At 37.0% G+C, this 26,292-nt stretch overlaps 1 protein-coding gene across 4 annotated transcripts in view; it reads right to left on the bottom strand.

The window, feature by feature from the left end:
- YAP1 (Yes1 associated transcriptional regulator) overlaps positions 1-26,292 on the bottom strand; it is an 87,724-nt gene that overhangs the window by 31,015 nt on the left and 30,417 nt on the right. For all 4 annotated transcript variants that reach the window (XM_014886585.2, XM_014886587.2, XM_014886586.2 and 1 more), the window contains exon 3: positions 7,975-8,090. In XM_014886585.2, coding sequence (XP_014742071.1) covers positions 7,975-8,090 — 116 coding nt within the window. The remainder of the gene's footprint in view (positions 1-7,974; positions 8,091-26,292) is intronic.

The following is a 26,292-nucleotide window of genomic DNA, read 5'->3' as shown; positions in this document are numbered from 1 at the left end:
CTATAGCATTCTAGTATAAAACCAGCAATAAGTCAAGCCTGCCAGAATGAAACCAGCATGAGCACCAGGAAAAAGAAGCATAGAATAATTCTACCTCTCATAGGAAAGTTCATCTAGTGATTAAGACACAGCAGCACCAACAAGCTAACACAGAGAAGAACCTGAAATTTTCCTGTCTTTCACAAACAATGAAAAAAAGAAGTGAAAAAAATTATTTCCCCTTTACCTCACACTCCAAATTTCGGTGAAAGCATTCAAGGCTTAAGCAGACAAAAATGCAAGCCTGAAGAACAAGGCAAGCAAACAAGGAATGACAAAGCACAGGCAAGAAAACACCATGAGCAGCCACAAAGACATAGTGCTATGAACAGCAGTGCAACACCTCTACAAGCAGAAAGCACACACAACAAAAACTATTTCTAGAAAATGGTCAAAGGGAGGTACATAATGATGTTGTGGAGTACACAGCTGATGTCTGAACACAGAGCCTGAGGAGTGATTCCCATGTGTTCCCATCAGTAGCTTTCAAGAAATTAGCTTTCACTCCTATACAGTTCTTAAATCCCTCATTCTCATCTCTGTATGATCACATACATTCATTCATACGTAGCTTAGACTGAAAACTATTTTAAAAAAATTATACTTATCTTATCTGGAAGGTGCTTTACAAATACATGGGTTTGAATTTTTATACTCACACGGACTTTTAAAAATATATAAATTAGATACAGGAAGATCTTCCCTGTATTTTAGATATAAGTACAATCCTCAAATTATACAAGAACAGATTCACTACACATGTTAAGAATCTAAAGGAAATTAGAACAAAACCTGCTCTAGCAGCAAGCCATTGTATTTCAAGTTCCTCTACTCTTCCTCGGTGTAATACAGTAATACAACACCAGAAGCCATGTGGCTGCTACATTTGGACTAACAGATTACTCTGTATAATGTAAGATACACTAAGTATACACGAACATAATTATTTCACACATGAGATTCAGATATCCAAAAATAAGCATCTACCTGATAAATGTCTACTATACCCATCTTCAAACTACATTAGCTCTTGACTGTAACTTTGTCCTGAAGTCATGCTCCTGCTGAAGAATTCTGTCTAAAGCCAGGCGGAGAGGTGGGAAGGATAGATTTGTTTGCTTAATCTCAAAAGATGTTCTTGGAGAAATGTCAAAAAGAGTAAAAAAAATAATTCAATTGCATTCCAGTAATATCCCAAGGCATAACCAGGACAAGAATTTCTTACTGTGGTCTTTGAAGATCCCTTGCAAATTACATTTCTAATTTAAACTTTCATTTTGGCTCAGAAAACAAAGCCCTTCTCTAACAACTTCACTACTCCATCATTAGAGCTACAGATTTTCAAGTGAGGAAAAACAGTGAACACTAGACATTTCCTTCCCATCTCGAATGCTTGCAAGCTTTAAATGTTGCCTACAAGTAACGAGTACCTCAGTTTTTATCAGAAGCTCATGAACAAACAGGCAAGAAAGAGTGACAATACTGCAAATAATTATTAAACCTTAACACATTCAGTGTACAAAAGGACTTTGATGGAGAAATGAAAGCTCCAGTGCAAAGAACACTGCATTTTGTTACCATACCCAAAGACCAGTCAGCTAATCAGTGAGACGCTTTTTTTATAAAACTGGGGCACAGGAGCACAGAGACATGCATCCCATCATCCAAGCAGAGAAGCCAATGAAGAACCAAACCCACTCATTTTGCTGAGCCAACACACTAGCCATGTGGGCAGACCTTCTCAGGACCATTCTCAGAGTCCTGCTATGCCACAAATCCCTTGAAGAAACTCAGCAAGAAATTATTTGTGATCTGCAAAGCCAGAAAAATTCTCTTTGGGGCTTTATGAAAAACAAAACCAGCCTTGGGGTGTCAGTCCTGCTGAATGCTGAAAACTGTACTGGTCCAGCACGTTCCTTTGTAGCAAGCAAGGACAAAATGCCTTTGAAGAAGGCTGCCAGGAGCTGATCAGTCCATCCACCTGCTGGAATAATGCTACTCATGAGATTCAGTGATCTGATGAGTACTAGCTTACAACTAGAGATAAACCTGGGCAAGGTTCTCTTCCTAAATAAAACGCACAGCTGTGGAACAGAGAGGTCCATCTGCTCACCTGGCTGTCACAGCAGCAAGCCTTCCTTGTTAAGTGCCAGAAACGACTGCAGAAGCAGAGCTTCTTTCTCTAGAAACTTTTGGCATCAGTAACTTTCTCCATCAGTAGCTTTCTTCCTTGGACAACAAACTGCTCTCATGTTTCTGCTATCATCCTTACATACTGAAAAGGCAGTTCCCAAACTGAAATCACTGCCTACTGTAATTCCTGTTTGGTTTTGTGAGTAATTGTGAAACTAGAAGACAGTCAAATGGTCACTTGACAAACTCTGTATTAGAGGCAAGTACCAGAGGAAAGAATTAAACCTATGCTGAGGAAAAGGAGATACATTCGCCCAGAGCATATAGGAAAACTCCTTTGCAATTACATGCCCATTTTGCCCCAAAAGGCTCAAGAGGAACAGAATTTTCAAATTTTCAAAGTCACAAAAGCTAAGTCCTATATTGCTGCCATTCAGACCTTCTCACTAGTTTCCAGAGTTACAGTAGCTCATCTTGTACAGAAACAGTAATACTGAGTCTAACAGAAAGTCCATTTAGTCCATCTAGCCTGGAGCGATGGACAGATCTTACTGGTTGCTGGAAGAAGCCCGTTTAGTGACTGTCACACTCTACAGACTTTTAAATAAAGCACCAAATACATATGGAGACCTAAAAGGTATAGAGGCTACGAATAGTCACTTGGCTTCCAAGTATGTTGGGCACCAGAACAGGCTCCCCAAGGACATGGTCATAGCCCCAGTCCGGACAGAGCTCAAGAAGCATTTGGACAATGCTCTCAATGGCGTGACTCTTGGGGATGTCCCGTGAGGGGCCAGGAGTTGGACTTGGTGATCCTTGTGGGTCCCTTCCAAATAAGTTATTCCTTGGGCCAGTTTCTGTCTGCTTACTGAGTGCCAACATACCTCTCTTTCAAGTACTTCTCCAGTCTCCCCTCCAACTTTCATAAATATTTAACATAAACAATATCCTTGTGACAGTGTTCTGTTTGGTACCTCCTATGACAGTCGAACACTATCATAACTGTAAGTTTAGAATTCTATGAAATAATTTGCACAGGGAGACACAACCCTTCTAGGTAGGGAACTGAGCCTGCACTGCGGTACTTTTAAGGACAAAGTTATCGAAAAATTAAATTCTCATTTCCAAATGTAAGCCATCTTTACAGAACTACTGATAAACCATACTTCTGTAGCTAAATATTTACATAATGGTGTAACTTCATATAAATAACATGTAATTTTAAAAGCCTGTGTGCATGTCTCTTTGGTGCGTGTCTCCACTTTTTATGAGTTTTCTTTTTTAAAAACATTCTCATATGCCATGGAATCTGGAATGCAAAGCAGAACTTGCTGCTGGCAGATAGAAAGCAACTGGAAGAGTAACAAGAGCAAAAATGTACTAGAGATTCAACCTGTGCTCGGATCGGAAGTGAATCTTGCAAGACTCTACAGTTCCTAATGCTTAATTTTAAAACAAATGTAAACAAAGCCATATTTTATCAATAGGTCAATGCATGTATGAGGGCATCTGTATCTATCTACCAACTGAACATGCAAGAACCACGTAGGAACTAGAATACCTATGTTCAACAACAGGAATCACCTTCACCTAATACAAAAACTTATCTCCAAGACCTTTCCTAATCTTTCTCTGTGAAAGCTGAACTTTTCCCTTTCATCCTCTGTGGTTCTAAAACTTAAAAAAATTACATCAAAGTCTACAAAACTTACTTAAAGTACATCTTTATCCTGTCAAATTAGTATAAAAAGGGGCAGGTTTTGCAGATGAAGAAATAAATGAACATTACTGTCATGCAGATACTTAGAAACTTGAGTTTCACAACAGATTGTAGTGTTGATTGCATACAAAATAGAATTTTGTAGTGTGACTGGCTACATAGGAGCAATCTGCAACTGAAGTGAGCAAGGATCTAAGAGAAGAGCTAAAACTTGTTTTAGTAATTGGCATATTACTTCCTACCTTCCTGTCCCGTGAGAGCTGCGAATTCAAGTGTCCGTTTTCTTACCAACATTTAACATGGCACTACAGCCTTACCTTAAGAGACGATGGAATTACACTGGGTCTACAAACTTTCACTGGAAAACTCAGTTCAAAACTACCACATAGGCATGAAGACAGAAGAGGGCAAAGACACATAATCTGTTCTAAAGCAAATTATCTAAGGTCTATGCGCAAGCAGAAGAGGCTAAAGGATGCAGTGCTGTCAAGCATGATTCAAAGATGATTCAGGAAGTAAAAGTATCTGAACAACAGAAATATATAAATACAATTATCCCATCTCTGTTGTATCAACTGTAATTGTATATGAAACAGCCACTGTTTATTTTCAAATGTATAAAGTTACCTCAGTAGGAAATGTATAGGAGATGTTCCTAAGTAGAACAATGTACCACTATTACTACCTTTCTGTTTGTTTGTTTTAAATCACAGAAGAAACTAAGTTCTTTTTTTCTGTTCTTTCTGTTTTCCTTTAGGGAAAAAATGGTTAGAAATACAGCACAAAAAAATCAGAACAGTCACAATGAATTTTTATATACATGTGGCATATTTACAAATAATAATCTTGTTTCCTTTCCACTACTGAAGATGCAATCCTATTTCACAGATTAACCAACAAATGCCATCTAAAAGAGCACTGTGCTCCTTCTCTGCATACATATGGCCCAAACTATTTTAGTTGATTACATGTAGTAAGCTAAGAAAGACTGAGACAAAAACCCCCTCACTTTTCACATACAGATGACTTCCTATAAAGGATGTAGCTAACACTCAGAGAATAACTCATTCACAAAAATCATGCCTGGAATAGATAAGACTGGTTCAGATGTCCATCAACTTCCTTGAAGAAATGTAATTTGCAGCAAGATACCTGGGTTCTCATCCAGTCTTCAGTGCCTTAAGAGATGGAATTTCTTAAGACAAATAACCTAACGATTTCAATCTCATGCTAAACTAAATCTTCCCATTTTTATATTTTAGCAATCTTTTGACTTGCCCTTATCACACTCTCCTGAGTTCTTCTTCCCCTATTTATCCAAAAAGACAACAGGTGTATCTCCAACATGTACACATCAGTCTTCAGAGTTCTCGTCTCTCTCTGCACCTTCAGTTTGTTTTCCTGTTCTTAATTCTAGCTAATGCCAAGAACTCTCATTCTGGCTAAATGGTTAAAACTTCTAAAGGCTCTCAAGACAGCTCCCAGAAATCTCTCTTACATTTCAGGACAGTAACTTGACTTACAGGCTCCTGTGGCAGTACACTAGAACTTGGACAGTAACTTTAAGGGCTAAAATTAACAAGCACCATACAAGGTCTATACAGAAAGGAAAATATTCTCCTTTGTGGCATTTCAGACACTTTTTTGCAAGTCAGTGATCTCCAGCTGTCACAATACTTACACTTGTTTTTTCCCAATATCTTTCATGAAAGGCTCTCATGCACTAGGGTATGCTTCACTGCCAGTAATATTTCATAACAGGAAACTTCTGTCTTAAAGGTCTCAACTTGATTTCCCAGTTCTTGAGGATGAATACCCAAATTAGAACATTAAGTAGTCTTAAATCTGAGTGCCAACATCATGACTGTAAGTTCCACTGTGCTGAAGCAGTACATAGTTACTTGACTTTTCCATTTCTCTCAAAGATGATTCAAGAGGCTACCAAGGAAGCATAAGCTACCATGATCTCAGTAATAAAAAATAACAAAACTAGATATAAGAGACTTTAGCAAAAACAAAACAAAGAAAATTAAATTACAGTCATAATTTAAAACTAGTACATAAACATTTGCCAGATCAAGTATCAGAAACAGAATCACACCCAATAAATGCAGGTTTGGTATTATTTAATTCAAAGCAGACTTTTGTTAATAGAAAATAGGAGTAAGCAAGTTCATCCAAAGGGCCAGTTTCAAGTCATACTACCTCAACTGACTTAAGTTTAAAAAAATCCAACATCACGTAACATGTGGTGCAATTCAGTATACACAAGAGTTCTGACTCCTTCATGCACTTTATCAGATTCAGAGCACCCGAGGGAAAAAAAAAAAACTTCCCAGGATTTTCAGGTGATATTCAACACAGTATCATCTGTGAAATTAAAAATAAATGTTCGATGAACTTGCATCCAAGTTAGTGCTTTCTCAAATCACAAGACAACCCACTTGCACATTTCAACTATTCTTTATTGCATGAACAACAATATCTATGCAGCATCACTTTCTCACGCAGTTATATCAGGCAATTACATGTAAATTCTTCATGTTCTTTTAAAAATAATCCTTGTGTCCAAGATTGCTAGCTTCTTTTCTAGTTTGTTATCACTCTGTTACAATTTAACAGTAAAATTTTTGCTAAGGACCCTTCATTTCTTTCTAAGTACATAAAGTGATTCCTGCTTTACTATCAGTATTTTTTCCTGTCAATTCTTGGTACAACAGAAGGTTTGAGGAGTCATCTTAAAATACAGAATTTATATCAGTATTGAAACAGCAAGCATCTAGTTTTAGTACAAATAAGCGAAAAGGCAGGACAGACCAAGGGAATTGTTTCCTTTCTCCTATTCTCCCTCCTCAACAAGTGTCCCTGCAAAAAACATGCCACCTCTGTCGCTGCAGGTTTCCTGGGATAAATTTACAGGAAAAATAATCACACTATTTTATTTTCACATCAGAGCCTGAGACCTTAATTGTTGTGAATCACGACTTCCTGAACTTGAACAGGACTCATTTGTTTCAGGATAATCCAGCCTCCTGGCCTAGCCAGCAAAAAGTTTGATTAACTTCCCCTCTAATACTCAGTCATGAACAGCACAGTTTGGTCACGCCTGTTAATCTTCCGGTATTGTCTGCAGCACATGAATTGCAGCATGAAACAAAGCTGTCTAAACAGACCACAAAAAGCAGCACCAGAGAATAACCCTTGGGAAGTACAGGAACAGCAGACACACACAAAATACAGTCAGACTATGAGAAAATAAATATAACATGAACCTCAGTGACAGACAGGAGGTGACAAAGCAAGAGGAAGACCAAGCACTCAAACTAGCATGGCACCAAATCTATCTGCTTGCTCTCTGCATAATCAGATGAGAGAGATCTGAGAACATGCAGGAGATTCTATAGCAAGAACAAGAACGTTTTACTGCTGTCTAGTGACAGCCCCCCACCAAGCCAGCTGAAAAACAATTCTATATTCCAGGAAAAGACATCCGACTTTCTCAGCTAGAGTAATAATGACCATGATACTGGATTTTGGAAGTAATAGAAACACAAGAGGAAAACCAAAACACTTCTGCCTCTAAACAAGATTTTCAAGGTATTTGCTTGATCCATTTAGGGAGGACAGGAAAAAATTATATATTCATATTAAATGTCGGAAATGTAAACAAATGGCAGTATACCATGTCTAGTCAGTGACCAAATGGAGGCAGAAGAACACTGTGAAGCACAAAAGCTTTCATGCAAATTGATATTAATTTAATGGAAATTCATAAATTTAACAGCACTTTTTAGTCAGAAGAAAATAAGACAAAAATTCTGCTTCCTTAAAAGTTTGAAGCACTCATTTGAAAAAATAAAAACACAAAGAACTTCATGTACTTTCTATTGACAATATAAATGGCCAAATTCTCTTACTTCAACTATCAGCCTCTTGCTTGATGAAGCAGGCATCAACAAATTAAAAGTTTCAAACCAGGATAACTAGAAGAACATTCATCAAATCTGGACTCCTTCCCCCTTGATTACAATAGCTTGTAGTTTACTTGTATGATCTTTTTCATAAATACAAATTTTGCTTACCTGATGCAGAGTTCATGATGTTCTGCTGCACAGAAGGACTGGTGGGAGCTGTAACATTCATCTGGGAAAGCATAGCCTTCCTAGGATCTTGCCATGTTGTTGTTTGATCAATGTGGCTAAGACAAAACAAAGAAAGAGTTAGGACAGTCATGCATTCACAACAATGACCTGCTAGCACAGAAAGTTTAACAACAAAAGGTTAAGCCTGCCAACAACAGCCACATTCAAAACCAAACAAGAACTGTTTGGATCCTCTCCAAGCATCAGTGTATGTCAGATTCTCAAACCCTCGCCCTGGCCACCACCACTTTCCCAACCAACAGCTACAGCAATCAGAGCTAGAGCAATGGTGAGATAAGGTTCATCACGAATACCATAATCTAAACTGTTGTACCGTAACTAGATGTTGTACCCTTAAACTAAACACTTGTTTCCTTCTCTCTTTGATCAGTTATTTGCCATTTTTAAATATGACTTAATGGATTTTCAAACCAAGCCAGTTATGTGTGGAATCTCAAGCATAGTCCAGTACCTCGGCAGGATGCGTTCATATTCAGGGCCTAAGGAGTGGTAATGAACTGGCTAGTATACAATCATTAGTCTTCCCAAACTTTCTGTGCATAGACCACATCCTCAGGTTATGAGACAGGCTACTCTCCTCCCCACTGACACCTGAACAATCTGTCCAAGGTAGCTTAGTAACCAGTCACACTAAAGTAAAGTGAAAGGAATGTACACTTGCCTTTCAACTTCATACAAAAAGATGAGGACAGTGGGACTGTCAAGTAACCCACCCAGCCCTCTGCAAAACGTTGAAGTTTAGATTTCTCTGTTTTGAAAAAAATGGCAAGTACATTCATAGCTCTCATTATGGAAGCATTCAATTCAATGAAAATACAAAAGTGTAATGAATAATTATTTTTTGAGTATGTGATTAGCACGTTTTGCTAATGAGCAACAAATGCAGCCTATTCATAACAAGCATCAACATTATCTTGATGCCATTAAGCAACACTGCTCTGAGAACACAGAGACGAAGATACAACTCCAAAATGCACACAAATACAGACAACAAAATCTGTTATCTAATCATTTAGAACTGGTATCAATTAAAAATTATATTCAGATATTATTGTTATAAATTAGAATCCAATGCATTATTAACTTGGTACCATTCCTTCCCTAAATAAATTATCCTTAAAATTATGCTTTTCTGGATTACATGGAATGCTCATTTTCAAATACTTCAGCAAAACCACAACAAGTAACAAATTCCGAAGAATATACAATGAGGCAGTAGTCACCAAAATAATTACTTATGTCAAATTAATTATCACATTTTAATCTAACCTTCTGTTACAAGGCAGACATACCACAAATTGGTTTTTAAAAAGGTTTTAAGATATGTATATTTACCCTCTCTAAACACGCACACAAGCAATTCCAGATCAAAGAGCTACTGATACACTACAGTAGGGTCACAATACAGCTCATTTAATACAGTATGTGCTGGTTTTGTCTGGGATAGAGGTTATTTTCTGCACCATGGCTAGTACTGGGCTATGCTTTGGATGAACCTGACCTACTTCTGATCATCCCACCAATAAATTATACTGTTTGATGGCTGGGGTTAAACCTTGGCAAGGTACTATTAAGTACACTGCATCTTTGGTTGCGTAGGTTTTCAAATATTCAGCTTCACTAAGCAACATGCCACATACAGCAAGACTCCTTTATTTCTTTTTACAGCCTATTTATTCATAAAACATGGTGCAACATAGTAAAGACTGCCCTATATATACTGAACTATACATAAACCTTCATACTGGAGAACAATTTTCCACTTTTCTGCTTGTCAGTTTTGCAAAGCAACGAAAACAGGTAAAGATAATACAGATGTAAAAACAGTGCAGTGTAATGCTTCAGAGACTGTGTGTTTAAATTTCTGTACCAGCATGTGCTACTCCTCCCCTACACTTCTGTTATATTTGCTCAGCTCAGTTCTGGCAATAGTGGAAACTGGGAAAACACCACTGTACCCATAATAACACATTCATTTAACTCTTATAAAAATCTATGTAACACTGCGAACTAATAAAATGCAAGGCACATAATTTATAGCCTTTGTTTATAGAAGAGTGCAGAGTAAGAAACAGAAGGAAAAATGTTTTCTCCCTGCATTACAGAACCATTTTTACAGTGAACTGTAGGAATGCACTCAAAGAACAATATTCATCAATTTTTCAAAGAATAGATGAACATGGGACGGATGAACGGGCTATGGAAAAAGCAGTTTTAGATGTACCTCAAATTTTCAGCACAAGGACAGCATTATTGATTCCTCAAGACAGCTTAAGCATACCACACAAAGTACAGTTAATGTTCATATGGAGCTGTTAACAAGGATAGCTATTTTAGGAAGCAGCAGCTTCCAGCTTTTCCCTAGTTCAGTATCACTTGAGAAAAGTCAGCATGTTCCCTATGTGACCAACTGAACTACAATCAGCAGTCTTAGAGCCAAGTGCCATGGAGAAAAAACCTCAAAGTAAGCAAGCTGATTACACTAATATCATACTGACCATATGACTGGTTCAATAAGGCAAACATTTTTCCCCTCCCACTCAGCTCAGTGCTTCATTACCTACATTTCCATTTCCTCTACACCTTCCCTCAAAACCTTTCTCTTCAACCTCCATCAAATCACAGTCTGCATTTGTATCTTACCTGCTCTATATCCTGAGTGTTTGAATGCTATATACTAAGAAACCACCCCAAATATATCACAACAGATCAGTTCTTCTCTACAATTTCCAAATAATGCTCAGCAACTGATGGAATACAAAGTAGGTAAGCCCCCCACTTACAGGGATGAAATGTTTAAATAAATCCTAGCAGTACATGGAGGAATATAGGACTTCATTTTGCTCCTATCTGCAGCACGTGGACCAGAGTAACTTACTATAAACAGTGTACTTTTAATTATCAAGTTAAGCATTGAAACAGGACATTCTTCACAGGTAAAGATCTTTCCCTTTGTTTTGAACAGGAGCACAGGAAAGGTCTCAATGGACATAACAAGAACTGACATCAACACTACATTATCTTTCCCTGCATTAAGTAGATTTTTTTCTCATAGTAGTTGAATTACATGACAACTGTCCCAATCCTTACGTTCAAGATGATCTATTTTATGTGAGCTTCACCATATCTCAATAAGAAACTAGTGTCAACACAAAAGACTAAAAAACATTAGTGAATTACATTAAATCAGTGTAACCTATCAATCAGCCACTATATATGTAGTATGTATTATCAAATTAAAACTTAAAATTCTACCTACTCAGGAAATATAGCACTGTACTGTGTGAACAGAATAAAGTGAGTAAATATTCCTGGAATTAAATCAATATCTCTAGGATAATCAAGCAATGGAAGACATTTTATTTTGCAGAATAAATTCTCAAATCCAACATCTATTTATCTGGCACTATTTATTATTGTTCATTTATGTCGTGGAGAAGCAAAACATTGTTAAACTGGACAAACATAGTATAAACTAAGGAAATCAATTCAGACTGTACCATAAATGTAGGTCTGTGGTAACAGACCTTAGAAAAACAAAGCTAAAACACCCACCACGTGCTAAGCATTTGTTAGCAAAGTTACATCAATTCTAGTATCAAGAAGAGTGACGGCTCCAAGACACATCACCCACCATCCTTCACCAAAAAGGACTTTCAAAGTGCTGTGAATTACGAAGCACACAAGCTTCATCTCCTTACCCATCCACAAGTTCTACAGTCAAATACAAATTATTTGCATTTTGACAAGAACAACTTCAAAGAAAAGAAAAATGCTCTCATTTTATGTACATAAAGAACATTTCTGCAGTTACTAAGAATCAGAATTTCCAATTGAAAAGAAATCTTTACTGGCATTAAGCACTATCACATGCCTGAAGACTGGCGGATTCAAATTCTAACCTAATTTTAGAGTTTAAGGTTTGGGTTTCCTGTGGTGGTGGTTTGTTTCTCTTTTTAAAATTTTTTTTTAATTTTTTTTTTAGGGAGAGGGGTGTTAAATATTTTGATTTGAGTTTTTGTTTCTGTTTTTTTTTTTTTTTAAGTAGTTTGGAAAATAACCAGGAGATCTAGAGACTGAAACAAGAAAAAAATTACTTTTTCTTATAAGAACCCTTTGGGCCCTAGAAGACTAATAAAATAACACCATTTTAAAAACAAAGAACTCATCTGCCCTTGTACAAAGTGTAATATACCTTCCCATTGATTCTCCAGTTGCTGCACTGAAAAGACATGTACTGTTTTGTTAAAAGCCATGTCAGAAACAAACGAATACAAAAAAGATACTCAAAGAATTACTTAAATGCTTCAAGAAAGGCTTCTCTCAGAAGCCTTCAGTTTTGATATTCTGTAGTATGTATTGCAACAACAATGTCCCCATTGGCAGGTACAATTTCCAGAGAGAAACTGAGAATTTCATTTGTGTAACAGAATTCCCAGTCATTACAAAATCATATGTTTTTCTTGCCCTTCTTGCCTTTATTAGCATAGAGTCACCTTATATATGCTACACTATTTGTAAGTAGAACTTCCTGTTCACAAGAACAGATATTCTTAGGACATACATTATTAACATAAGCAGGTCAGAACTGGAAGACTATTGTACTGAAGTGTGCAACAGAAATTTAATGTTAGGAAGAAAAGCAAAAGAGAATGAACAGGTATTTTAATCCTCAGTACCAGATGAACACACTATGAAATTTCTGCAATGGCAAAAAATCCTAAGAGGTCTGATCTATACATAAAAGAATAGATAAGAATAAATAATTCAATGCTTCTCAGTACATTTGAAAATGACTCTTCATGAAAGGACATTTCAAAAATTGAGTCTCAAACACAGAGAAAGGCAAGTTGCTCCTAAGTATAAAAGCATCACTATAAAATGTATTGAAAATACTGGAATCTATTGAAAATCTATTATATCTCCATAATGTAATGCTTGTTTTATGTCTGTGAGAGAATTATTATCAGTGTCTAGTGAACTTGAGATGACTAACTTTGGATTTTGGTTTTCAGATTTTTGGGACTGCTAAGAATTCACTGGAAATCACATTTTATGAAAAGAAAAACACAAACACATACCACTAACCACATCATGACAGACCTCCCAAGGTTGTTGACGTGGCATTGAGTACTTTTTGTTCTGGGGATAGCTAGGAAAGTCTTTGTGTAACATAAGCAAGTGAACAAATTAAACTAAACCTAATTATGTTCTATTTTTGGTGTGAAATTTAAACTTTTCATTAGATCCCAAATGTCAGCTGCTCCATTGACAAGCATGTCACCTATGATTCTGTTTTACGTTAAATGAACGAGATGTAGATTCTACTCTATCATTTTTCTTTTGTTTTCCTAACCAGCTAGATTCTTTAATCCACATCATACATCACTTTCTGAAAGGTTTTATCTTTCTATTTATATGTTTCTATTAACATTAAGGACTACTAAAGAGAAAGTGTCTCCTCATAAATGCCAGAATTATTTTAGAGCTCTCCGCAGTATATTTCATCACGTCAGGTCTTGATGTATATAATGCAAGTCAGCTTTCCTGGTAATGCCAGGAGACACTGTGTATTCCTGCTCTTGAAACTACCATAAATTGTAAAAAAAAAAAAATCAATTGACCTCTTTACCAAATCCTATACAAACATGACCTGTGCACAGGCAGTGTAGGGTATACCAAGATACCCACTTAGCTATCCTTTTAGCAGGCAGCGAAGAAATCAAAATATCTACTTCTGCAGAGGCCTGAGCTGTACAGCAGAATAGCAGTGTGATGGTCTGACCACAGGGCAGCTGTTAAAGTGGCAGTACCCACTAATTCAAGAATAGAGCTGGATGCATATTCCTAAGAAAGTGGCAATAGCTAGAAGGCCAAGATCAGTTCGGCAGGGCTGATGAGCTAGGGGGATTCCCACAGGTAATTTTTCCATAGCTGCCTTTAGAAATGGGATGAAAAAGGAGGTGTAGAGTATAAGGAGCCTCAACATGAACTGGTGTAATTACTACTCTCAAAAACTGGAGTGTAGCATGCAGAGACTTCTGGGTTATGGCTGCTGATGATCTTAGAATATTTACACACAATGGAGTGGATTCAGCTTTGCCTGAGGATACAAGGCGTGACATTCTTTGTGCATGCACCCTTTTCTATCCTATTCAGGGAATTTTGAGAATTGGAAAAGATTAAAACATGAATCTAAGTCTTCAGATATATGGGCCATTCTTAATTAGCACAGCTGACTTTGTAGGTGCTGTAACAAAATTACAGATTTATACTTTACATACATTATTTGAGATTATTTCAATTCCAAGCAGCAACAGTACAGAGAAAAGCCTGAAGGGGAGATGAGACAGCTCAGTTAGCAATTGCCTCTACCCTCAGTTCAGTCCTCCATAAACATTTCCCTGAATTTGCACCATTCTTAAACAACAATACACATTTAAAGTGGCCATAAACCCTTGAAGAACTTTCCAACTGGCTTTGTAAAGAAAAAAATACAACAAAATCCAGTTTGAAAAAAGAAAAAAAAAAAAGCTGGTTACAGAGCAATGAAAATCTCATCTTCTGAGAGACTGTATTCTACCCATTGCTGGGGAAAGCACTGTTTCTCTACTTGCATTGTTCATTCACTTGCAGTATTTCCTTATGTTTCAGGACTGTTACAGCCTAATTTATATAAAAGCACATGGCTGTAAAATTCAGAACTTCCTAATCTCACTGCTTCCCAAAATCAGAAAAAGCCCCTAATATTTGTAAAAGTTTATCTGGTAAGGATGGTAATATCTCCAGGCATGGTCTAATTGCCTGAAAGAAACAGAAACGTTGATACAATTTTCTGAATATTCCTGCAATACATAAAATGGCTGTATTTTTGAGTTTTCCTTATTCTTCCTTCTGCTTGGCAGCCTTAATGCATTAACTACACAAAGCTTGTGCTGGACTATTCCATCTACACCACTGACAATGTTCTCACCGAACTGTACCACAGGCACACAATGCCAGAGAGCACACCAATGAAATGACAATAGACAGTTCTAACCTTCATTCAGCTTGCAAAGGCATACCTTAAAATTGACATGCAAGTGTTCAGTGTGCAATCCTGTGGTGCTACAGCTGTGATTTCATTTTGAAATAAAACAAAAGCAAAAAGAGAATGGTGGGCATAACCATCCTGTTGATAAGGTGGTAAAAGGGCCTGTCAGAGCTCAAGTTCCTTAATCTAAGTATGAAATAAAACCACCTATGCTATCCTATGAAATTACAGTCCTAAGCAGCAGAAATTCTTTCAGGAAATTAATGGTTTGAATCTGAACTAGAACAATGCAGTAAGGGAAACTTAAATGAATCTGACAAAAGTCTGATTTGTCAAGAAACAGATTTTGCACAGTCATTACTAGTCAGACAAGTTCCTCTACAAATCCCTCTGGAATTTATTCCTAAGGTGTTTGAATATTGTAAGATACTAAGAGGTACCAGAAACTCTAGAAAGCATGGCCCATGAAGCTGTGGACACTGACAAACGAAATAAAGAGCTTTTACAGATACACAAAACACAGTATTTAGTATTAAGGTATTCAAAGGCAGCCTTCATTAGCACTGGCCTACCTGCAGACTGTGCACAATACATACACCAAAGACTTCAAACCTAAGCTTCCTGCTCTGAGTATAAACACCACACTGTTTAGAAGCTGGAGAAGAGCTGCACTTCTTAGGAAAGCACTCACAGAGAGGTCCTCACTTCAGAGGGTGCAATGCTAAAATGGATGTGTGGGCAGTAGGCAGTCTGACCACACATGCATGATTAACAGAAAGATGAATGCATGATACAATGTTCAAAGGTTTGCCAAGATAGCATCACTTTCATTATAATGTGCTCCTGAAACAACTACCTTTTGTCAAAGCAAAAATGGAAGCAATAACATGCTTATTTTGGCATTTACTGTTCTTTTTCCTCCTGCCCCTTTTCCTACCCTGCAGTTAAGGACCTCATATAGAAGTAGGGCTGGTATCACAATGCCTACAAGTTTTTAAATTCATTCCCAAAAGTATTATTCTTAGATTCCTCTGTGGATTTCCCAAATAAAACAATTTTCTGAGTTTCAGGAACAAATAAGGAGTACAAGGACATTTTCATTTCCAGAAAATGTTTAGAAACACTTTCTTGTCTTATAGTTTGAAAAGTCTTGTAGTTTTCAAACTATAAGACATAGCAGTATTATAGAGACTAAAAAGAAAAGTCCTTGTTTTACAGTTTTTTTACTAGTTCAATTATTTTCCAAACTCTGTAAAGGACTAAATACTGCGATCACATTCTGTATCACCAGATTTATTTAAACTTCCTCTCCCAAGTCCCCAGCAGAAAAAAAAGGGCTATTTTTAAAGAAAACCTTTTCTTTCTACCCTACCCCCGAAGTTAAAAAGTCTGCTTCCTATGGCTAAATCATTCAGCATATGCAGAATTCATCTTTTTTTCTCTCCTTAATTTTCAATGGAAGTGATAAAAATCTATTGCCAAGAAGGGCAAATCTAAAGAACTGTCTCTGCTACTATTTCAAGTGGAATTACTGTATTTGTTTGACTTTGCAGGTATCCTCCTACATTCCTGCTTAGCAAATGCAGAAGACCTCCTCAAGATGCCTTCTGTAACATTAAAAACCATTTTGCCTTCTGTAACACTAAAGGCAATATTACACAAACACTAGCTTTCACATTTATTAAGGGAAGGCAGATGATTTTCAGAAGTTATGGGCCATGAATACTTTATCACTTTCCTGTCCTTTTATCTCTGAGATTCTATCTCATTTCTCTCTCTGAAAAGGAGAAAAATAAAGCAAGAGGGAAATCAAATGCTTCGCTGCATGAAGAGAAGCCAGGCAATTTTACACCCCTCTCAAAACACCCTACTTTTGTTGCCTGAAGGTTTTTAAGTCAGAAAGGCTTGCCTAAGCATGCTGCAATAAAAGCTTCTATAGCTAGTTGTCTTAGTGTCTAAAGGGGGTTGTTCCTAGCAATCCTGTCAATTAACCCTGAGGCTAGCCAACACTAAGGAAAACAAAATATTAAGATAAAAAGATTCTTTAGGTTGTTTCCTTATTGCTCTAAGTAGGAAGTCTCAGAGGGCAGTTCAAACTGGTTGCTTGAGTGTTCAGACAATGATCACTCCCAGATGGCCTTGACAGGATGAGCTGACTCTTAGGGAACCATTAGGTAGGACCCACTGGAAACCACAGCTTTCTGCTATAAAGTGAACTTGTTTTACTTGTCATTAAAATCATTAATATTGACATCTCTTTTTAATTTATGTTTCAGAGCACACACTTCATACCTTAAGCTGATCATCTGTTGAGATGTTCTCAGTTTTAGTCACACAAGTAAGTCTTATGGACTATCTTTTCCCTCATTTGAGGTCTGCACTTTATTTCATAAAAAACCCCAAGTCATTTGTTTCCTTCTTATGACTACTCTGGGGAGAGCTTTTTATTTTTACAATTCAGACAACCACCACGTGCTGCTGAGGTAGGAGGCAATTATTCCTGTCCCTAAAGACTGCAGAATGCTAAGGAAAACAAAGAAGACAATCTTCCAACAGCAAGTTGCTGCCTGAGTCAGTAAGATACCCGCTCAGTCAACCCTAGGCAATCTTGTATACTGTTTTTCACCAGCAGATTATTCTTTTTCCTCCCCCACCCTTCAACCCCCTGAAGACAGATTTCATAAGTTGCAATCCACCAGAGGCAACAGATTTTTTGACCCCAGATACACCGTACTGTCTGAAGGCTATGCTTTGAGAAGTTATTTTTATTTACCCATTTAACCCAGAGTAGCAAAGAAAATACAGAGTAAAAGCCTGACAAGAAACCAAACTACGTAGTGTATAACTTTAATTATTATAGCTATCATTTAAATGTACAGTACACTTAAATATAATAGCTATAATATTTATCTTTAAAAATGAACTTAAAATATTTTTGACCTGAGAAGTTCAAAGTTTCAGGTTATATATTTCTCTTCACCATTCACAGTTTAAGGAGCATTGGTTTAAACAGTATTCAAAGGCCCATTGTAAAATAAGTAAAGGAAACAAAAACTAATTTTGAACTCAAATTTCACTGCAAGTTATCAACTGGAAATAATTACATTCTTTTTGGTTTATTATTAAGAATTTGGGTATTCACAGAAACTGAAAGATTGAAGGGATTACTGGAAGTCATCCAGTCCAACCTCCCTGCTCAAGCAAGTAACAGAGTAATAGCGAAGTCCAGGACTGAACAGAAACTAAAATTTTGATGGTAAAATCATCAGCAGCAAAACAAACCCTAGCTTTCTAGAAACAATTAAAGTTTTCATTTATTTCATTAAATCATCATAATAAATACCAATACCTCAGCATTTATGTATTTGATTTCCAGTAATGTAATTTGCTTTCTGAGTATCTTTTGGTACAGAGGGAATTACAAATCGGGGTGACAAAATATGCCAAGCACATGATTTTATTTAAAAGCATATCACTTAAATGATTAGCAGTTCTCAAAGTACTAATAGTTTAGTCTTTGCCAAAATTAGCAACTACCACACTTTATCAATAAACATAGCAAAGTACTTATTCAGAAATTGTTCAACCCTACCCTCAGATGCAAAACAGGCTCAAAAAAGCAAAAAAACAGATCACAAAGCCACAAAGCAAAAATCACAGATCTCCTAATTTCACTAAATTTCAGCATATTTGTAAGCAATGAAGTTCAAATAAATCCTAAATTATTTAAAGTTATAACCTTAACTTAGTATAAATTAATCTCAAATTTATAATCAATGCAGTCTTCATCTACTAGTTATGAAAATGAGCATTTGTCATTGGAGGAGGAGGATGGTGAAGGGACTGTGCTGCTGCCATGGGAGAGGGGGAAAAACATTGTATTTACTTATTGTCATGCATTTTTAAAAAACATGTACTCACCTAATATACGTCTAGCATTTAAAATCATGCTCACTAGTAACAGTAAGCTATTAAGCCTCTCTAAAGATATTAATACATCCTGCCCACACAAGAGATCAGACTACAGGTTACACACTACCGGTTAATACTGACTTCTGCCTCAGAAGATAATCGTATGGGATTTTTAATGGCTAATATCACGATAAAAAAGCTTTCCTTCAAGTGCCCTTCCCCACACTTTTTTACAGTCCAGTTCAGAGACTTCCCCCGCTCAAATTTTATGCTTGGATAATACAGAATTTGTTTTCCTTCAGGAAGTGAGATCAGTTCTTAATAAAATAACTCCCCTTACAGTGTTTGCTCACCATTAGTCAGCACTTCCCTATGACCCATCCCTTTCCTCCACTGCCTTTCAGTTCCAAAAGCTGCCATTATTGGCTTCCAGCTTTTTTGGATTTTTGCCTGCAAATTCATGAAGTATTTTAGAAATCCCCTGAAGGGTGAAACAGCTTTTTTTCCATGAGCATTGTCACTTTGAACTCTTGGACAAACTGAGTTCCTTTAATCTCTTCTGTAAAATAGACTTCCTATAGCCAGAAGTCTTATCACCATCCTACAGGACCACGTTTGCCCATCAACTAGGCAGCCACAATTGTTTTGAAACTTTCAATTCAAACAAAATTCTAAGTACAAGCTCTGGAGGTTGTCTAGGTTTTGTCTATTTGCTTGGGTTTAGCTCATTCAGTAGATAGCATATACAATTCCAAAGACAAAACATATTTGTTTCATAGCCCATGTTTGGAAAATATAATGCTCCTGATGTCAGAAGAGCCAATGTGCACTATCACATATCAGTAATTTCAACAGCTGAGTAATAAGACACAGCTTTTCTGAAATTTAAGCAGTAGATCAGAGAACACAGTTAATGAAACCATATTGATCCCAGTTCCACGGCAAGCACTCAGGAAGCAAGCCTGTATAAAGGTCACCTCATACACATCCGCTGGTGCAAAGCGCCCAAACTGCACATGAACAATTGCAACACTCAGTGAGTCACTGTCACTGCAAACTTCAGAATATATCCACTCTTGCCCTTTAAACTCAGTACTCTAAATTGTAATCTTCAGATCAGAGGATGTAAACCGTACCTGAAGGCAAAAGATGAACGATATATCAAGGAGACTCAAACTCCCAATATATTTTTTAATTCATAATACTTCATAGTCATCCACACTTAGCTTGCTAAAACTGGACAGCAAGCTAATATAATCCTTTCCGTCTGCCCTGTTCCAGTAATCTTTGATATTCCCATAAAATGTCTGAACTGTATTTATTAATGTGAATTGATTGCTTCTAGTCACCATGTAAAGAAATCTTATTGTAGCAGGTGTCTTTTTCATTCCACATCATTTTTACATTCAGAATTATTGAAGAAGGAAACAAACCACTCTGCTCTTCATTTCCAAGTTTCTTACTTTTGAACTAAGATGCTTGAATAAACCAAAAAGTAAACATTTGCTTGGCTAATACTTTCTAAGCTGCTGTTTAACACCTTATAGTTTCAGGTACTTACACAACAACTTCCTTCCGGAATTTATCACTCAAAGCTCAGTAGCAAACACTCACTGTTTAGTGTTATCTTAAAATTTATTTTGCAATCACTTCATTATCACTACACAGGTCATAATTTTAAACTTTATCTCAAAACCTTTTAAAAGTAAACTGTACATTAAAAAGAAATAAATCTATTCCTAGATACTGTGATTGTAGTTGTATAAACTGGAACATTAAACCTTTTGGTCACTCTTCTCTGATATCTTGTTATCCTTTAAATATATTTTCATAAATCGATTCATTAAGAAAATTGTTACAAAACTGTTCAAATGAGAATGGAAAAGGACTGTTACATATCTGACAATATGACATGCTTCTTTACAAGAAATCTACTTACACTTCCATGTATATCAAGAACACCAGAACTTAAGAGTACATCAAGAGCAAAGAATATACTAGAGAAGACATATGAAAGAAAGTCAACCAGGCCCTGGAGTTGGCTGTATTTCAGAGTCCCACTTCTTTGTGCTACAGTTCTCCTCTCCTCTGACTTGACTGAGCTTGTCAGGATTGCAATCTTACTTAAGCAACCTGCAGTAGTCCTGTAATCTTGCAGTCTATCCGGTAACTCTCCTACTCTACTACAGGGAACAGCTGCTTGGACAGCAAGCATCACCCAAGCAGCCAAATACCACCTTCTGTGCTAGAGCATGTACCGAGCCAGCTGGAAGCTGCTCTGCCAACACTGCTCCCACATGCAGAGGAGCAGGGCCTGGGGCACCCTCATCCTGCTCACAGAGCAGCCAAACTGCTCTACGCTGATTCCATCGATGCAATCACTGGGGGATTTGTCCCTTAAACACAGTAACTGCAGTGAGACCAGATCAGTGTCAGTACACACGAGACAAATTAAATCTGTGAATAGACTCATGCTGCTACAATATACTTAGAAAATCATCTGTGATGAGGGATTTCAAACAAATCGATTTCCTGAATATCTTCATCAGATGCTAAGTTATCTAGTGCCTTATCTGAAAATCACTGTATATGTTAAGAGTAAAAATATCTCCCAGGTGAAAGCTGCTGAAGGGCACTTTGCACTAAATTAAAAATTAATTTGCATCCTATCCAGAACTGTGCAAGGATCTAATAAACTGTTTAATTACTGAACACCTGTAGCTATTTTGTGAGATAATGACACTCAAGTAATCTTTGTACTTTCATAAAATTGAAGGGGACTACACTTCAAAACGGCAGATGTAAAAACATGGCTTACCTGACTCCATAACTGCTATTTATTTATTTATTTATTTATTACAGTCATGTAAAAAAAGAAAATCACTGTGAACCACTTCAGCACAGTACTGGGAATGATTAATTAGGGAGTGGCAAAGGAAAGGATGAAACATCAAAAGAAAGTGAATACTGTAAGTGTAAATGAAGAAATGTCATGCAGAGGGATCTGTCAATCTTGCCATATCAACTTCTCCCAAGGAGCCAAGCTGCATGAAGAGATGCTGAAGTAGCCAAGGAAGGAGGTCAAAATCTGTAAATTTACAAGCCACAGGAAGAATTCTTGCCAAGAACGAATGAACTGTTGAATCCACTGGACAGAAATATACTGGTCTGGGAGATTAAACTGGGAGGCAGACTCTCACCAGAGTGGAATGAAGTACTGAATAAAAACATTATGAACCCTCTCCTACTCTCAGGCAGAGGCAGAACACAGAGCACTTCAGCTCAGGTGGGAGAATGAATCCAGTTTGTTGAGCTGAAAACTACCACAGATAAGCAACACAACTTATCAGAATACCAACAGTAACAGAAGGACACAGGCATTTGTGTATCAGCGGCTGAAAAACAGTGAAAGAACATAATGGAGCAGAGAAGCTAAAAGCTGATATAAAATTTTCCCAATGTAAAGAACAGGTTTGATTTTCAATCTGTACAAGCCAAAACAAAACTTTACATACTTGCAAAGCAAAACTACAATTCTTTCTCTAAGCACGCATTTGAAATTCACTGTAAGCATCAACTGAGAAACAGAAAAAAAATCATCAAAAGCTGCAAAGCAGTAAGTTTTACAGTAAAAAATATATGCCAGCTGCATACAAGAAATAATCACATCCCAATGCTAGAATTATTTTTTTAGCATTGTGCAATCCTTTTTTGAAAGTCTTGACCTCCAAGAAAAGTTTCCTCACTCTCACATTGCAAATTAGTAGATGAAATGTTTTTACTTCACTGTAAGTGCTAACAACCAAGATTTTCCCTTAGTTTTGGGCGGAAGGGTTTTCTAAACATGCAACAAATATCCCAGTACTCTATAGAAATGTGCACATACTTTATGTAAGGTGGTAACACTGTTCTCAGCACAGAGAATGCCAGTACTGACTTAGCAGTTTTGTGCACAAAGCTGCCCATTTGCTCCTTGCTCTCCTTGTTTTTGCTTTGCTGATCAAAGGAGTTGCCAAGTTTTTTCTTTACCATTACAAGGCAGGAAAAATGGCTCTCCTTGGAGAGGCCCCTTGTGAAGGTCAAAAAGGTTAGCTCCACAAGCCCTGGAGTCTGCTCTGATGCTGGAGTGATTGGCTGGCTTCCCTGCAGTTACCCCTGCATTTCCCCTCCTTCACAATAGTGCACTGGTTATGGAAACTAAATATGAAAGAACTTGGTGGGGGAGGAAAGAATTTCTATGGAGACACATTCTAAAACATTCAGAAGTTCTACTTGTTTGAGCAGCCTGGAAACCTAGCATTCTAAAATATTTAATTTCTTTCTGGAAAACTCAAAAGTTTCAGCCTGCAAGCTTCTCTATTTTGAAAGGAAAACCCACGAAGTTTGCTTTTTTTGGCACACAAATACATAGATACTAGTCTGCCTTGCTCTGGAAAAAGTTTAAGATGTTTACTTGCCCCATCTCTGAACAAGTGGAACCCACATGTCCCACCATCTTAATGAAGACTAAAATGAAACTAACTAATCAGGATTCAGATTTGTAGCATTTTCCAGCTCCAGAGCAGTATCACACCAAGGACACTTTTTTACTTTTAGGTTCTAAAGTTAAGTAATGAAGACATCTTTAGATACCCAGCAAAACTATCAGTATTGGTACACGTAAGGGAAAGTAGTATAAATTTTGTGTACTGAAGAATGAACTTTCCGAGGCTTCATATATCGGGGACACAATTTCATACCACTTTACAAAGAAAATTTGATTCTCAGCATTGCTCAAAAACCTTTTTTACCACCCTGAAGGTCAAGCCAGGCTCTTTCATCTCTATATAACTGTAGGTGTCAAATTCTGTTTCCAGTGCCATCACCCCTATGTTTGGACAGATGAAGCCAATTAAAATTCAGCCAGTGTGTTTGATGCTGAACCTACCTCTGCAGCTGTTCTGAGTTCATTATGTTACCAGGAGTCAACAGTACTTCCAGAATAGTCAAGACGTGTAGCCCCACTAACTAGATATTTCAAGCTGTTTAAGTACTCTCAAGACTTAACAATACCTAGCAAGAGAGAGGCTTATACTACAGGTTTATCTTCCCAGGTGGAATCAACAGGCTTCCTCTTCTTAACCAGTTGCCTCTGTCTACAAAATATTAAGAAAAACAAACCCTCTCTATTGGGACACAGCAAGAAAACACTGAGAAGCCAGAATCCTAAGCTGAAAACAATAAAATATATAATTAAAGAAGGAATATTATAGTTCATATAAAAGCACAAAAATGTAAGTGGGTTTTGTTACATGGATTTGTTCACCTGTAAAAAGATGTAAAGAAAGTAGAGATGCCTCACGGAGTCTTCAGAACTACTTCAACAATTTTAGACGTAGATGCAAGGAGAAATCCATACAATAGCCACATTGTAATAAAAAGCAAAAAGTATATGTAGGAAAGAGCTGCATCTGATTATCATTAATATCTGCTGGATAAACTTTTAAAGAGGTACAAAAACACAATACCAAATTCCTTTTCTGCTCTTTTGCAGGAGAGCTTTTATCATCAACACTTGCCTTTTTTTGTTAGCTGGTATAATAAGGCATAGCACTTCAGACAAAAAGTTTTATCAAACTTCTCAAGCCTCTTTAGGGATGGGCCACAAAGGTCAGCACACCTAACACCTACCAAACCCAAGCCTTCCTCTACTCTCATACAAATGTTGGGTACACAATGCACTGGCCAGCAGAAAGCACAGATACCAGATCACCTGAGACATTTGCAATACCAACACACCACTTAACTTTCAAACTTGCCATGACAGTAAAACCCAAGGAGAAAAAACTGGGTCAAGAGTCAATAACACGTGCCATTTTGCTACCAGGCACATCTCTGACCCCCTCAGTACAGAACAGAAATTCTTATCCTTTGGGCTGATGTTGCTATGCAGACAAGAATCTTCCCATGGTATATGTTGTGATAACATTAAGGCATTTCACCTGCTTTTGTTACTCAGGAAATACAAGGAAAAAACCTTTCTTATGCCACCATCTACCCAAACCATACTAGGGGGCTCTGCTAATGCCATCACATTTTCTGACAAGTATTTCCTTCATGATTATATTAACCTGTTTCTATCTACAGAGTTAAATTTATTATCTGAAAAATGTGGAGCAACATCAGCTTACTGCAGCTCCTGTGTTCTTACAGTCCCCACAGTTAAGAGGAAAGAAAAAGTGTTGGTCCAAAATATCTAAAACATCCAAAAGTAAAAAAAAAAACCAAACCAACAGTAGACACTAATAAATGAACAAAAAAACCTCTCTGTAAGCAGCAGTAAGACCATGATACCACTCAAATCTGTAACATGGGAAAAGGCTAAAGTTTAGGACAATGGTTTTGTAAGTCTTTATGTTAAAGGTTCAGATTGCTGCAATGCTTTAATAATAACACAACTGGGCCAAGGAAAAGATGCACTGTAACCAGCCTTTCTGCTGTATGTTATACAGGAAGGACGTTCAAGACTGTTTTGGAAAGCAACCCTCTTCAAAAACACACTTTATGAAAATGCTGAGTAATTCTCTCATACAAGACTTAAGCAATACAAGAATCTTTGGAGTGGTTGTAGGACGAAGCATCCTACATCAATCCTGCAACTGTACAGAAGAAATATGTTTAGATCTATTGCCTTTTTTGGAGCAAGTTACAGAAAAATTACTAACAGCCTGAACACTTATCTTTCTTAAAATTTTATTTGAAAAGAGCTTCATATATGGCAAAAAGCTTAAATGTTTCATTTGCACCTCAGTTTCATTTCATTTTATGACTTACGATGACCAAGAGGTCAATAAGCTTGTAATTTCCAAATTAACAAAAAAAGATACATAAATTGACATAAAACATAAAAGGAAAAGAATATAGACAAAAATTAGTATGAGGACCAAATAATTCAGTTTTATGTTTTCCAGTTAATATGGATGTCTCAACTCATCAATATGACACGTGACCTCCAAAGTTAGGTTTTTAACTTAAACTGTGACAGTCCTTTTTTGATTTAGCCTATGAACACCAGTAAACCTAACACTATGTTGTTAAAAGTGCACAGTATTTCTTGGAAATGTAAATTATGACATAACATAGAAGTGCAACTTCCAAGATTTTTAAACCAGAGCAACGGAATCAAAGCAATCTTTACTACAATTTAATTGTTCACACCCGAAAACCTCACATACACCCACAGAGGTAAACCTGATCAACTAAAAAGTGAAAACCTCTTTGCTCCTGACATTTTAAATACAAAGTTTTAAGAG

This window comes from Sturnus vulgaris, chromosome 2 (genome assembly GCF_052056855.1).
Source record: "Sturnus vulgaris isolate bStuVul1 chromosome 2, bStuVul1.hap1, whole genome shotgun sequence".
Lineage (NCBI taxonomy): Eukaryota > Metazoa > Chordata > Aves > Passeriformes > Sturnidae > Sturnus > Sturnus vulgaris.
This window is presented reverse-complemented; position numbering and strand designations above follow the sequence as displayed.